This window comes from Nematostella vectensis, chromosome 1 (assembly GCF_932526225.1).
Source record: "Nematostella vectensis chromosome 1, jaNemVect1.1, whole genome shotgun sequence".
Classification (NCBI taxonomy): domain Eukaryota; kingdom Metazoa; phylum Cnidaria; class Anthozoa; order Actiniaria; family Edwardsiidae; genus Nematostella; species Nematostella vectensis.
The window spans coordinates 10,073,460-10,089,383 of NC_064034.1; the positions used below are offsets into that span (position 1 = coordinate 10,073,460).

At 38.5% G+C, this 15,924-nt stretch overlaps 1 protein-coding gene across 1 annotated transcript; it reads right to left on the reverse strand.

Annotated features, from left to right (window-relative positions):
* Positions 1 to 1,989: 1,989 nt before the first annotated feature.
* On the reverse strand, positions 1,990 to 11,654 carry LOC5520300 (thimet oligopeptidase). Its single transcript, XM_001640081.3, has 25 exons — positions 11,344 to 11,654; positions 10,235 to 10,307; positions 9,869 to 9,935; positions 9,661 to 9,700; positions 9,449 to 9,524; positions 9,149 to 9,280; positions 8,931 to 8,968; positions 8,294 to 8,406; positions 7,944 to 7,998; positions 7,754 to 7,801; positions 7,557 to 7,673; positions 6,596 to 6,737; positions 6,449 to 6,468; positions 6,092 to 6,157; positions 5,906 to 6,010; positions 5,660 to 5,692; positions 5,100 to 5,174; positions 4,722 to 4,795; positions 4,385 to 4,488; positions 3,688 to 3,770; positions 3,569 to 3,613; positions 3,329 to 3,395; positions 3,184 to 3,251; positions 2,759 to 2,875; positions 1,990 to 2,288 (listed from the first exon to the last, which is right to left on the reverse strand). Exons 1-25 carry the CDS (start codon positions 11,500 to 11,502, stop codon positions 2,205 to 2,207), a joined length of 2,001 nt encoding a protein of 666 aa, XP_001640131.2. The 5' UTR covers positions 11,503 to 11,654; the 3' UTR covers positions 1,990 to 2,204.
* Between the last annotated feature and the right edge of the window lie 4,270 nt (positions 11,655 to 15,924).

Sequence of the window (15,924 nt, forward strand, 5' to 3'; positions counted from 1 at the left end):
TCTGGCCTTTAGTCCGTAAGCCAAGCCACCCCTCATCACGTAGTACACTCTTTTTTTTTTATAAAAACCTTTTGTCGAGGCTGAGATAGCAGCAAAATGTTGAGTTTCGTTCGTGTGACGCATTTAAAATGCAGAATCGAATTGTTTTCGTAATACACCCTAAAATATTATTGCTATTGATCATAATTTGTGTAATCCTCTTTCTAATAATTCACATTGAGTAACAGAAGTTATATAAAACTCGGGAACCTCACATGAACTAGCGATTTGATTGGTTGAGAAACTTGGGATAAAATGCAATATACACCTCCTAGGAGGTGGGTATTTTCCTGCGCCCCAAAATCAAGCAAAATGGCGGGTGTTAAAAAAATAAGAACGGCCCAGTCTCAACTAAAAATTAGACGTTCTTATAAAAAAGAGTGTATTATATATTATGTATAATATGATTAAAGTATCTAAACAAAATAAATGACTCCACAGGAAAAAAAAAGTTAGAATCAAAAGTTCCTTAATTGAACCGAGCCCTAAATCTAAATAGACCAAACATCATCTTCAGCACTACACCAAAAGTACATGCTTTTTTTATATAAGAACGTCTTATTTCCAGTTGAGGCTGGGCCGTTCTTTCCCTGCTAGCAGAGGCCTCTTTTCTCTGTATTTCGCTGGGCTGGAGTTCGCGAGGAAAAGATACCTCTGCCATGGGTCGAAACTGTCTCTGTTGCGCATGCGTTAGCGTTAATAAACGACCGACGTGCCAAAACCCGTACCATCGCGCGAAAGCTGTCAATATGCTAATATGCTTTGCATGGGTTTAGTCGGAAATCATGAATCAAACTCCGGTTAGTTCTCCTCTCCGAAAAAAGAAAAAAACTGTTCAATTTCAATCACCTAAAACGTCACTAAAAAGATTGAACAACAAACGCAGCAAAGACGAGTTTTGTCTTGTTTGTGGGATTAATTTTAAGACATCTGGGCAGGCGAGTTTCTTCAATGTAAATATCGCACAGTTGGATTCGAAGAAAATGTTACAAAACTTTTTGGTAAACTTAGATCAGCTATTCCCAGAAGAATATGCAAAACCTGTAAACGGAAGATTGACTCGTTAGTCAAAAGAGAGAAAATTCTGAATGAGAATAAGGCATTGAATGGCTTCTTTTATAATTTGTCGCGTGATATTTCTACGGAGGACGCCGTTTCGAATGCGGGCTTATTATCCCGCAGCGGATATACGTTTTATGCATGCGCTAGTCATTGTGGGCTCAAATAGTGGCCAGTAATTTTAATGAACGGAGCATGCGCTCTGGATCTCGTCCACGATCGTGGACGGCGGTTTGATCTTACGAACTTGCGACCCATGGCAGAGGTATCTTTTCCTCGCGAACTCCAGCCCAGCGAAATACAGAGAAAAGAGGCCTCTGCTAGCAGGGAAGGCCGTTCTCATTTTAAGGCTGAATATGTTCTTAACGATGTTCTTAAATTTAAGTGTATATGAGAATATAATACCCAATAATTATTAGGAAGAGAATTACACTAATGATCAATAGCAATAATAAGGTTGTTTTTATGAGCGCAATTCGATTCTGCATTTTAGAACGCATCAGGACTAAAAAAAGAATTTTTTTCTATCGGAGCCTCGGCATGTTCTTAGCATGTTTTTAAAGTTTGGTGAAATCTCAGGCTGGACGTTCTTATAAAAAAGGTTCTTCTAAAAAAGAGTGTTACAAACATTTCTTGGAAAAGGAACGGTGCAGACACACCTTCAGAGTGAAGATGTCTTAACAAGGCCGTAGCAGGGTGTGGGGCACTGGGGGCACATGCCCCCCTCCATATTAATTTTGGATGGCTGTGCCCCCAAATATTTGCTTAATGTTACTGTATTGTGCCCCCCCCCCCCCCCCAATATTTTGAGGCCTGCTATGGCACTGCTTTTACAGGCTGCTTGAGTGATTGCGATTGGGAAGGGGGGGGAATCAAACTAAAATTCGAGAATTGCATAGTGAATTCTTTATTTTTTACACCCAGGGCAGGGTTACTATTTTGGTACAGGGTTGAAACTTTGGCATGAACACTGAAGTACAAGTCAGGTTAAATAAATAATATTTCAACAGAGAAAAAAATATATCTTTTTTACTTCTAGCTCATCATGCAGGGTATTCAGCAGACTAGGTGTGCAGTGGGACATGGGAAGCCACAATCTGATGATGTCACACTTGGAGACCTTTGCTCACCAGGAATGCCTCCTGGGAAGGCTCCCGACCTAGAAAGTTCTTCAGCATCTCTGTTGCATCCTAAGAGGAAACAATGAAACATTAAGATAGAGTTAGAATCCCAGGGGAGGGAGTAAGCACTTGGGCAAGGGCAGTAGGAACATAGTTTGTTAGGCTCAAAATACACAAAATTTCCTCTAATTTGGCTGAAATGGGCCTATTTTGTGATGCCCTCTATGTGTTCGATAAGAAAACTTGAGTCTGAGCTACTACCCCATGTTATTTTTATTAGTCAGCATGTTTGGCTAGCACGTGGGGAAACAGTTTGCACTCCATGGGGCACATTTCAGCCAAATAAGAGGGAATTTCATGGTTTATTATCAAAACTGAGCCTAACAAACTCTGCTCCTACTGCCCTTGCATTATGTGACCCTTGTTAGGGGGAGTCACCCTCCCCCTCCCTCATGGCTCACATACAATTTCAAGATTTTCTTGGGGGGTCCAAAAACGTAAAGTAATAGAGATCATAAACAATGAGTAGAGTTACTTACAATAGAACCACCAGGTTCAAGGATGCATCTGCGGTAGTCCATACCGACCTTGGTACTCATTATCCCCTCCTCCTTGAAGCGGGAATAGAACATATCCATGCAGAACACCTCACTCCACTGGAATCAGGAGCAAGAGTTAGGAGGAAGGAAAAGAAAACAACAATACAAATAGCATCAAACACAAAAACAAAATGACATCAGATTAACAACAACAGCAACAACTACCAAACACAACAGCTACAACAATATCAATACTAAAAGCATACTGTAATAATAACATTGACAAGAGCATCAACTAAAAGCACAATAATACAACAACAACATCCACAACGTTACCATATCGATAACTTCAATCGCAAGAAAATCAGCATAATTGATAACAATATTAACAAAAGCATCCTGCAGCTCTTCTGTGCAAGCCTTACCAAGTATCCATAGTACTGGGCATCATAGCCTCCTGCCAAGTGTCCAAATGATGCAGGCATATTTGTCCCTATAACAACAACAATTTTTTTAATTGTTACACACCATTTCACATTATCCTTCACATGAAATCATCAAATCTCTTACCTGGAGTGGCAGGAATATGAAGGATTTCATCAGATAGACTTGCAAACACTTTTGCAGTGTCAACCACCTGAGTTAGAACAAAGCAATTATAGTTATAATGTCTGTGTATCCTAAATTTGTGTAGGCATGGCATGCAGCTAAAACAAATTGGAACTCTAACCTTTTCCATAACGAACCAAAAAAAAAAATATTGAATGAGCATGAGTCAAAGGAAATCACTTCTAATCAGGGGGTTTTTACCTGTGGCGAAGTGTGAATCTCTTGGTCAAAAGTGCCCAGAAGTATCTGCACAGTGCACACAACACATTATAAGAATTGTGGAAAGGAAGTATAATGATCCAAATCATATTCTTACTAACCTGTCTCAGATTGAATACACCAGCATTTGCATTTCTCGATGCAATAAGCTTGTCAAGCATCTCATCTGGAATGGGGCTCTTATCTAAAATAAGAACACAACATGTCAGGGGTATCTACAAGGGGCAACTTAAGGTACCAATGAAGAAAATATAAGTTGGAAGGGGAATTTGTGGATTTAGCTGTCATACATTTCATCTACAATTTCAGTGGATCCACCAATGCATGATATATTTGTTTAAAAAAAATTATATAAATGTATAAGCACTGCAGTATATATATGCCATATTATAAATATACATAGAAAATCATGTTCTACTGTAAGTGCTTCGCATTTAAAATCCTGGCACTAAGAATGACCCATCCTGGAACTGAGGAATGCAAACTTACACACATTTAATTTTAACATTTAAGTCAAATTCAGGGCTGAAAATCTTAAAGATACTCCCCATGTCTCAACACGGAATCAAACCCTTCTCATCAGAGGTAAGGCAATGAGGTGCTAACACACTGGGCAACCTGTTACATCTACGTAAACCACCTAGTTAAATCTGTAACAAGGCTAAGCGGAGGTTGTTATATTTTTTATCCATGATCACTAGGTTATAAAGACATTCCCAATCATTTTCTTGAGATACTGTATGGCAAGTTTACTACAATGGGCTATCTTAACCTACTCTTTGGTGGAGGTGTAGTTACCTTTGAAGTGTGCAGACATGCGACGCAGTGGTTCCTTTTCCCAGCACCAGTTTTCCAGCATCTGTGAGGGAGCTTCGACAAAGTCACGTTCCACATTCGTCCCACTGTAGACAAAAAAGTGTAGGTGTGGAATAGACGATGGCAGAGAGCAACATGGAAGAGGGGGGGTGGAATTGGGGTGCGAAAAATGCACAGAAACCGAACAGAAAAATGTGTAGTCCAGAGAAACTGCAATTACTGCGGAATAAAATAAGAAATACTGTGCCAGATTTAAGGCAACACAGCATCACAGCAAACCATTATGCCCCCTCATTGAAATGCGTTATTTCCTACTCACCTGAAAAGGGCAAATTCTGCTTTGGCACAGATCTGGTGCATCACATGACCAAATTCATGGAAAAAAGTCTCTACCTATGACATCCAAATGGAGATGATACCACATAAGGTATTTAATCATGTAGCATATGAGTAGACACCCCATCCCTTTTGCACTGATGTAATACCTTCAACACACTCACTTTATGCCCTGTATTGTACTTCCTGCAACACACATGCTTTATGCCCTCATGTAAGGCCTGTCACACCCTTGTATTATGCTGGTGTACTGCCCGCAACCCCCTCATTAATGTACTGATGCTGATGTACTACTTGCAACAGCCTTGCCTTTAAGCAAATTTTAAAGAATTACCTTTGGTGTCACCTTGTTTTCACATACCTCTTGGTGAGTAAGAAGAGATGGTCTTTCTTCACTTGGCCGAGTGAAATTAGCTTCCATGGCAGCAACAGAAAGCTATACAGAGCAAAAATAACCCTTTATATTCAGCTGCAAAATAATTATTTCAATGAAGGGCAGTAGCAGGGGCTGGGGTTCTGCCCCCCCCCCCTCCCCCCAATACCTTTGTAACACTTAATTTTCGTGACGTCAAAATTTCATGATTTTGAGATGGCGATATTTTGCAACACATTATTTTTGCGATTTTCCTATTTTCATTAAAAAAAAAACAGATCAGTTTATTTTCACGATTTCGCGAATCTTTTAAAATCGGGAAATTTGTGAAATTAAAGTGACGTGAAAATTAAGTGTAATAAGGTAATTAAAAATTATAAGGGAAATCAACTCATTGTGTGTGGGGGTGTGACTGTGGCGCACATTATTTTATTTCCGTATAGTGCCCCCCCCCCCCCCCCAATATGCAATTCTAGTAAGAGTATACAGAATAAAACATGTTCTTGATATTTCACGTTTGTGCGGAAAAAAGACAATCTAACAAATACCTGTCTACTTCCATCATCTAAAAGGCATCCAGGCTGTAAAACAAGATTGAGCATAAGTGAAGATATAGAAATAGGTGAGTTGTTGGATAAAAGGTAAGTAATAGAGTTTAAGGGTACCAGTGAGGATCATTGAATGCAGGTACAGTTTTCAGGTTAAATGCTAAAAAATAACATATGACAAAGTCTGGCTCTCTAACCTTCCAAAAACAGGGTATAAGGGAAAAACAGAAAAGTTTCTGTACATACCTGGAGACCAAAGCAAGCAGCATGACTGAACTTTCCCTCTCTTGGGAACAAATCCAAATAAAAATAACCAATGATGGTGGAAGTTGAAACATCCTCGACACTAAACTGAAAAGTAATAGAATGAGGCATTCATACTTCATTTTTGTATTAAACTTACTACTTAACTTAACGTACTACTTAACTTACTAATTGAACATCTTCATGCCAAACATGAGGTTTCTTGATTTCTAAGAATCGCAGTCCAAGAAGGTCCTAGAAAATTGCAGAGAAGTTGTTAGTTTGAAGGTGTCATAAAGGAATAACCACACCAAAACTTCTTTCTTCTAGTAATAACTAGAAAACCCATATTCACCATGAACAATACAAAAACATATCTTTTCTGATACACCTACTGTATGTAACAAGCTTAACCTGTCAGCTCAGTAGAATGCACAACACTGAACTGTGAAAAACATACTTCATATCCTGCTAGTGGTGCTTTACTCATAGGTGAACCTGTATCCAGCCTAAATCTGAAAATGCTGTCAGAAATGGCAATCTTACCTGGTAGATATCCAGAAGCCCTAATAAAAAGGAAAAAGAAACTTTAAAAATACAACACAACTTTACCTTCTGAAACTATCAAAAGCATTGATTCTACAACATAAATCATCTTCTGGATAGCTGAGGAATAAATAAAATGGTACTAACCTTTAGTGACTACAGCGAGTGGGAAGTATTCCTTGAGCTTGTTGTGGTCTATAACATAGTTTTTCTCCTCCACCATGGTCATATAATACCGCATGTCCCAGTAGTTAATCTTACCATCATATGGGTGTCCAAGCTGTTTACACTAGTAGGAATTTTTGAAGCAGGAATTGGTTAAATTGTCTGATCAATAATTGCTACAATCATCATGATTCTACTGCTCTCAAGAAAGCTCCTCCATAACATCTCACTCCAAGGAAGATAGCCTTGATTGTCCAAAGGTACGATGACAGAAAACTTGCACTAAGAAGCCATTACCGTACATTTTTTGAGTGGCAAACCCAGATCAAAAATAAAAATGCCTGTCGCCATTGACGACTAAAGTGCTGAAAGAAAATTAAAACCCTTCAATAAAAGTAAACCATTTCTTAATTTCTGAATAAGTAAATAAATGCACATGTGAGTTTGCCACCCAAAAAGTCACATAATTTCTTGGTGCAAGTTGAAAATCGCCACAAAATCTATAATTTGTATCAATTCTAGTTATGTAGTTCTGTATGCTATTATTCGTATTCTGTAAATTATATGTTTATTATATGTTAGAACCTTAAAGTCCATATGCCTTAAATGTAACTCAGCTCGTAGCCTCGCTCTTGTTCTTTCATGCTGTTTTTGATTTTTAATAATTTATTTTTATATTTGTAATGTATGTCGAGCCCAGGGTAATTGGCTATTTCAAGGCTGTTGTGGTGTCCCTGCCGTTTGTCTTGTCCCATTTCTCTCTATCTTATATCTGTTGATGTATTTATTGTGTATTTGTACATAACCGGAGAAGCTATTAAAATAAAAATAAAATAAATAAATAAAAGCTACAACTCATAAACTAGACAACCAAGTAACCCAATTATCCAAAATAAATCAATTCTGACAGGTAACTGTAACAAGTATAATTAACCAGCATTACTTCTTGCTCCTTCAAGTCAAGCATGGTTTTCAGCTCAGCATCTGCAAGGGGGTGCAGCTTGATGGCAAGATCTGACAGGAATTTTGAGACATTTGCAGCAGACTTTGACATGCGCATCTAAATGCAAGTGGGACAAAAAATGTTTAAAAAATGGATTCATCACTAACACATTCCAAAATAAAAAAATGTCACATTACCTCAGTGATATAGTCAGAATGAGTTGCATAGCCAAGAATGTCTGATCGCTATGACGAAGGAAATATTATAGTCAGTGCATGCATATATCTTAAAACTATGCAGTAATAGGCGGGGGAAAGAAGATGAAGACAATGGGTGTTACAGACACTGTCAAAAAAAGTTCAAGATTCAGAAAGGATATTATTATACCTTCTTCCTCAAAACAACAAGCTCCTCCAGAATCTTGGTATTTTCCTCCATACACCTGAAAAAAAAAGAGATTTCCTTTATTTTTACTTTGTCATAGGGTGAAGTGCGTTGCAGTGACATCTTCATAGCTGTCAACCCAACTTGGACAGAAATCTTGTGAAATACAGTAAATATGTGAAAAAACCCAAGAGAGACAATGCGAGTGAATGCAGAGAATGTATGAACACTCTCACAAAAATTAGGCTTGTGATGAGGTCCAAAATCTTGTGACACCTGCCTAATGCGGGTGAGCTGACAGCTATGCATTTTATTTAGGGATCACTACTATAAAATTGTTATTAAAGAATCACCTTCTGTTGAAAGCAAACTCCAACTGACGGCGTGTCTCAGGATTTGAAGCTTTCCGCATACAGGGAAAGTAATGGGGATATTTTAAGGACACTTCCAGCTTTCCATCTTCTCTCTGAGATTTAAAAAATTGGAGCTTGTCAAATTGTGATGACTATTTTTTTACAATACAACTATAAAATAGTATATAATTTTTGTGATGATAACCTACAATACCATTATCTATTCTTTTGTCTACTCTCTTGCTGTCAGCTCTCTCTTGTATTTTAAAAGCATAATATTCAAGGTGCAAGCAATTATATAGTTCCTCAAAAAAATGATTATTGAACATTTAACTTGATGTCCCATTCTTTTCAACATTATTCCTAGATCAGACCCATAGCCAGGGGGGTTCCCACTCCACTGGAAGGGCTGCTCTTAAGAAAAATCAAGTACCACTATGTGGTGGGACGAGCTACCAAAGAGAAAATGGTCGGCTTTTTTTATGGGGAACACCCCCCCCCCCCCCCCTCCACATTCAAAATCCTGGCTAAGGACATGCAGCATCATTATCCAAACAGTCCCACAGCCTCTTTTACTAGGCAATCATCCCAGTTTCCCACTTGCTAGCAAATGTGTTATGTAAGATAAAGAAGTTACCTTATCCAAGCTGTTGACGAAATCGTCAGGAAGGCCAGCTAAATGTAAAAAAATACCATAAACATAATTTCTGTGAGTACAGAACAATATCTTTAGAAGTCTGCATTGTATTGTTTTTTATAAAAAAGCATACATGTGTGTACAGTTTTTTGTGGGTAATTTTGCAAAGGGATGTAAGTGCATTTACACTTTTCCACTAGTTATTATACTGTTAATACCTAGTTCCTCTTTAGTGAAGTAGAGCTTTGTGTTTTCTTCATTACAGTTTCGATTGAAATCGATACCCAAATCACTGAGTTTCTTCTTTATGCTCTTGATTTCATTCTGTTTGTCAACTGGGAGATGAAGACCTGAAAATGAACAACAATTATACTTACAATTGCATTACTGGCTGATGGGACAGAAAACAATCAACAGAGAACAGTCAAGGGTAATGATGGTTAATGTCATCAAATAATTTAGCAAAACAAAACTGCACAAATGCATGCCCTTCTTATCTCATGACAACAACAAATTACCATTTCGCCTTCCAAGTTTGATAAGCTTGTCAAGTACTCTTTGAGCTTCTGCAGATATTGGCTGCTTGTTGTTCTCCTGTCATTTACATAGAAAGAGTTATAAGACACTAAATTATTATTTATATACTTTTTAATTCTCTTGACAAGTCATAATTTTTATTGCCTGATAGTTTTGGCCTTTCAATTTTTAATAATAATAACATTATTATTACCTTGAATGCAACAAGATTATCAAATATGTCCTTTCTCATGCTATAATAAAGAAAATAGTGTCAATTAGCTAGACTACTAACTAAAAGTAAGTCATGAAATATTCAATAACCAATAACAAAATAAGATTGCAATTGTGTTTACAGGCCTGGCAAAGCTAACAGTATGTAACAAAAAAGATGGGTTACAAGCATCGCAGTGTACTCTTACCTCATCTCTACCTCAAAATCAGATAGCTTCCTGTCTGCCTCTGTACTTGCTGCTCTCACATCCTTGTCTAGTCATAGAAAATTACTAATTAAATGTCATCAATTATGATAATGATCAAGCAGCTTTTCTTTACTCATTGCTGTTTACATATGTACAGTCAACCAGGCCTCCTGGAGAAGATAAGGGAGGAACCTAAATTACTTACAAAGTCCTAGGCACATTGTTATGAATAATTTTTGACATCAAACCCACTTATACTACTCATCCATGGTTAATCTTGAGTCTGTCCTTTAAAGTATCTTATGGCTTTATTGTTGAGTCTGCAACAATAATATCACCCTACCCATATATATTTCAATAACTAACCAGTTGACATGTGCTGGGGGAAATCCAGTATAGACTTATTTGAAGAGTAGTCCCTCTCGCTACTTGCTAGGGCCTGGGAAGAAAGAACTATTGTTAGCTTATAGACACTATCATCAAGTATTTTGTATAAATATAAAAGCACCTGTAATGAGCAGCCACTTTATTTATGTAATATTAGGAAAGTAGTTTGTTTCCCATATCCAAATTGAATGTACCGAACATGATTTCCAGGGGCCTGGGAGACAAGGCAAACATCCAGAAGGACTCACAGGAAAATCTAAAGTTTTGTGAATTGCCGTTAATTTTACCACACTTAAAAATTTCTTTCTTTTTTGGCATACAAATATTATAACAACATAAAAAATATTAGACCTGTATCACCACTTAATGTAATAACTACCGCTTAAGGTAATAAAACTTGCCGCTTAATGTTACAATAATATGGAAATTTATGTAACTTTTAATCACTAGAACACATATCCATCACCTCATACCTTGTATTCAGGTCTGACGTTTATTTTTATTATTACAGTCAGTATTACATTAAGTATTACATTATTACAGTATTACCGTCAGTATTACATTAAGCAGGAAATGTTATAACGCTTAGCATAAGCATCAGTCTTGCATCAAGCGGTGATACAAGACCCATCAAAGGTACTTATTTTAATTTTAGTCCCCCTCCCACTTCTCCTTCCACTGCATTTTTTAGTAGACACAGAACAAAACCTGGATTACGAGATGCTGATTTAGATACGATTTTAGGATTCGAGTAGAATCTGTCAACATCGTATTTAACGGCCCTGCTCGATGTATAGTTTATGAAATCGTTACACCCAAACACAAAAACAGCAGGGGGCGAATCTGCCGAGAATGACAATAAAACAGAAACAATTTTATAACACAGAAACAATCTATCGAATTTGGTGTAAGCCGTATCAACTGACAAACGGCTAAAGCAATGCACTTGGTCAAACGAAAATGCATTGTGTAATTTTTCTGAAGGGTAAAAATACCTGTGCGTGATTGGGATATCTCTTGTAGTAAGCCTAAGCATATGGAATGAAAAGCTAGCGTGTTATTCAGTTCATCTGTCAAAGATTACTTACTTTCAGGCAATTCTCATACGTGACTTCCTCTGGTTTCAAAGACCCAACCTTATCGTAGACTTCTCGTGCTTTTTTTATCAATGCTTCTGTCTTTTCAGCGATGTCTTTGGGGGATAGATCCCATTTGAAATGTGCGAGAGCTTGACCGGCGTCAGCCATGTTTCCCTGGTTTGATAGAACCACAATGAGCCCGCAGTACTTTCACTGGGCATGTCGTTGTTCTTTCAGAAGAAAGATAATATATAGATTTAGTCATTGCCTAAAAGCAGAGCTCCAAAAGACCAAATCTTTGCTAATTTTCGCTAAATAATAAATATTATTAATAATATTAGATATTATTATATTTCTGTTTTTTACGACGTCAACGATTTCACAGATCACGATGTTTCTTTAATGAAATATATTTTTTATTTTGATGACGTCGGCATATCTTTATTCTAGTGACGTTATTGATGACGTCACAATCACGTGACCATATTGGTGCACCCCCAAAACACCTTCATGACACATACCAAGATTGGTTGTTATATGATGTTTTGTTTATGAGATATGTTTTGTTCATGAGATATTTTTGTTCTTAATGAAATCGTTATAGTTTTGCTTTTAGTGACGTCCTCGATGACGTCTTAAATCACGTGACCATATTTTTGCACCCCCCTTGACACAAACATGACACCTGCCAAGTCTGGTTGTGAAACAATGTTTCTTTCAAGAGATATAAGTGCTTTTTATCCTGATGACGTCAGCATATTTTGCTTCTAGTGAAGTCATTAATGACGTCACATTTACGTGACCATATTGGAGCACCCCCCTTGACACCAACATGACACCTACCGAGTTTGGTTGTGAAACAATGTTTCTTTCAAGAGATATGAATGTTTTGCTTTTTATCACGTTTTTTGCTTTAAGTGACGTCATCGATGACGTCATACCAAACGTGAAATATTGTTGCATCCCCCATGACCCATCCATATTGCTGCATCCCCCTTGACACCTACATGACACCTACCGAGTTTGGTTGCCATATGATGTTTCCATCGTGAGATATAAATATTTTCTTGTTTTGATGACTTCAGCATATTTTTGCTTGTAGTGACGTCATCAATGACGGCACAAATCACGTAACCACATATTTGCACCTTCCTTGACACATACATGACACCTGCCAAGTTTGGTTGTCATACCGATGCTTTTAAGACGGACGGACGGACATCGCGTCACGAAAACTCGAGTCCATGGGTTACCAATATTTGTTACAAAATTATTTGTTTTATTTACCACTTTTTTCTTAGGTATGGGGCTCCGCTCACGCGGCGCGGCTCCGGTAAAAATGTTTTAAAAATCTAGTTTGAATCTAGCCATAGAAAATCCACCAACCTTTGGCACGTAAGGACGATAGTGGAAATGACAAAGAAAAATCAGAGGACAAATCACATGAAATTCTAGACACAACGCGTCTCGAAGCTTTTTGTGTTTGACCTTGACCACATTTTACATTTATTGGAATTACTTAGGAAAACAAAAATCCATCTTCCGGAAACAGCGTACTTTGCGGGCGCCGCTCCCAAAGATCACCCCGCGTAAGCTGGTAAGACCTTTTTTCCGGGTTCGAGTGTGTCTGACCTTTGAATGCAAATCTCTGGTAATGTCAGCGGTATTCAAAATCAAACCCGTGAACACAAATACGTATACAAAATGGAAAAAAGTGAGTAACAAATGAAAAGTGTTAAAAAATTCAGTCCATTAAATCACATTTGGTATTGAGATACAGATGCGTTTCCAGGATAGGCTGAGGGGAGGGGGGGTGGGGTGGTGCGCAGTCATGAGAATTATATGGAAAAAGAAATAGTATTAATTAATATTCCATTATTCCAAGATTCCGCACCCTGCGCGCCCTCCTGTATACGCGCCTGAGATAGGAACATAGAAAAATTAAATAGACATACTTCCAGACATACGCTAAAACGCTTATGGTTGCTTCATACTCAAGGATCCAGCGCTTTTTTTCTCGGCCACGAAATTGAGCGCTCTCATACGCTGGATCTTCAAGCTTTCGACTCCAGAAGCGCCGCTACCTGGCGAACTATACAACATCATACTCTCTTGACAACACATGGCTTTAGTAGGGGGTGGGGAACTGGGGGAATGTGCCCAACAATATTTCCAAAATTACGAGAAGGAAATTACCAGTAGGGATGTGGCTGCACTACCAATATTTTCTTAATGTTTCTGTATCGTGCCCCCTTCCTACCTCCAATATTTTAAGGCCTGCTACAGCTCTACAACATACAAGTACTAGCGCACCCGCATTAAACTAATAAGGGGTCGGTAAACATATTCCTAGCCCCGTCTAACGGGATTAGCCCTCTTTCCCTCCCTTTTGAGACGCCACGCAGGCTACGTGTGGGCCAGGCGCAGCTCGCTGAAAATGTGTTGTAAAAACTATATCGGGGACTTTTTCCACACGCTTCCCGGAGTTGGAGTGTTGCTATTGTAACACAGGGTTTCCAAGAAAGACTAAGCGTAGCATACCCTGGGTACCAAAGGCTCCGAGCTTCACGGCGACAACGATTTAAGTAAAGCGAAGCTCTTCCGCTTCGCTAAAATCGTCGTCGCCGCGCGAATCTCGGAGGCCTGGTACCCAGGGTAAGCGAGCACTACATTTTCGTCCATGCAGTATCAGTATGATATCTCGGGTCTTCGGGTCTTGGAGACAAGTTGCGTACATCTCAGCATTTGTAGTCTCTGTGGCCAAATAAAGACTGATGCACGTGAGTGACAGAACAAAAAGAACAAAGGTTGAAGACAGCATATCCTAGTAACGACGGACCATTAAATACTTAAGTGGGGGGAGGGGGTGCACAGATCCCTTCCCAATCCCCCCTCCCCCCCCCCCAAAAAAAAGTCGAGCAACCGAAATACCCACTAAAAAAGCCTATCGAACACATCTGCTCCTCTTGGGAAAATAACTTGCAGCCAAGAAAATAATTTAAAATAAGCTTATTTCACGTCAAACAAGGTGGAAAATTTCTGCATAGCAAGCAATAGCGAAGAAAATATCAAGTGTGACTTATTGCCTGCTAAATACTGGCTTATTTACTGACTTATTGCCTGCTAAATTTGATGCAATTTGTGCAAAGTGTCATTGCAGTCTAATAATCAGGTAGAATTTGACAAGTTCACTGTAAAAGCCAAAATCTTGGAGGTTTAGCACTTGTTATTCGCAGTATTAGGGATTTAGGGGAAGATCATTCAGCATTATTCCTTGCCATGGTTTCCAAAGTTTTTTTGCGCAGTACCACCATCTTCCACCGCTATACAAGGGAATTTAAGCAACGCGACGGCAGAGAGAACGTAACACCCAAAAAAGCTTTCATTCTTTGCTCGTTATAGACCTAATTTCTAACATAGCAAACACAGATAGTATAGTTTTCAGCGCACACGTTCCCGTCCTCTCTAGACCGTGAAACCTGGAGTTTTCACGTTGTAGTTTGAAGAAAAACGGCTGAAATGTATCAGACAGAATCCATTTCAAGCACATTTCATGTCTGGCTCTTTGAATTTCAATTGTTTTATGCCGTCGCCGTTCGCGTTGCAGTCGTCGTTGCTTAAATTCCCTATACGGATTCCCAAGAACCATATAATAAACACTATCAACTCCATCCCCTGTACTATTTGTTAGTGGTTTTGTTAGTTATTTGTAAAACTTGCTAATATTAGCTGCGGACATCCACCCCTAAAAAACGGAAACAAAAATGTTCGACGGGAGAGTTTAAGAGATATAGGGATTTAATATTTTAATTTTTAGACAAACGGGCACTGGGAGAATCCATGTGTCGCGTAAGCCGCAGCATTGTATTTTACTTGAGAACAAATAACCGTCTACTTATGGCCTAAGCAGTCTTCGCAGGGCCTAAGAGAACCGAATATTGCCTTTTATGCGACGACACAGGAGTTCTAAAAGCGCAATCTTATTAAAATAGCAGATGTATATACCGGATGATATCCTAGACCATTGCAATTGTTGGCAGTCTTATCTCTTGTGCTCTTCGTGCTAGGCTTCGTAGGTTTTCCTTTTGATCGGGTCCCTGTCTTGGCCTGTAGACTTCCCAGTCCTCTCTCTTGACGCGCGCGCCGCGCCGCAACATTTCCTTGGGCAGTGTGTGTAGGAGCATATTTTATTCACCACACCAAAAGCTACTATATTCCCGATATCAAGTAGAAACAAAACTAAGAACCTTCCAAGCTGATTCCATCTGAAAAATTAATGTGTTGGTTATGAATCTTAGTAATTATTTGCCCCATATTTCTGTTTTAAATGTATATTTTTTCAAGCGTTTGATAATGTTGGAACGACTGGAAAAATATTGCACAAACTAGACAAAATTTTAATTGAAATTTCGATAATTTAAAATTTAAGAAATTTTAAAGAACCTAGTGTGTGGATCGTATTTTCATCCAGTGGCCGTTGTTTTGAAGTTCTCTTTAGTAGTAAACAATGTACCAAATCGCTCTTCACAATTCACTTTAAAAACAACAAGCCGCGGGCAAAGGAATAGTTCCTTTTTCTTGAATATTTGA

Bases quoted from the DNA above. Each gene is read 5' to 3' on its own strand.
- LOC5520300 (XM_001640081.3), bottom strand. From the start codon at position 11,502: ATGGCTGACGCCGGTCAAGCTCTCGCACATTTCAAATGGGATCTATCC. The intron at 4,796-5,099 runs GTATGTGAAAAC...TGGATGTCATAG, and splicing joins CTCTTCTTACTCACCAAGAG to GTAGAGACTTTTTTCCATGA. The intron at 3,396-3,568 runs GTAAAAACCCCC...GTTCTAACTCAG, and splicing joins AGATTCACACTTCGCCACAG to GTGGTTGACACTGCAAAAGT.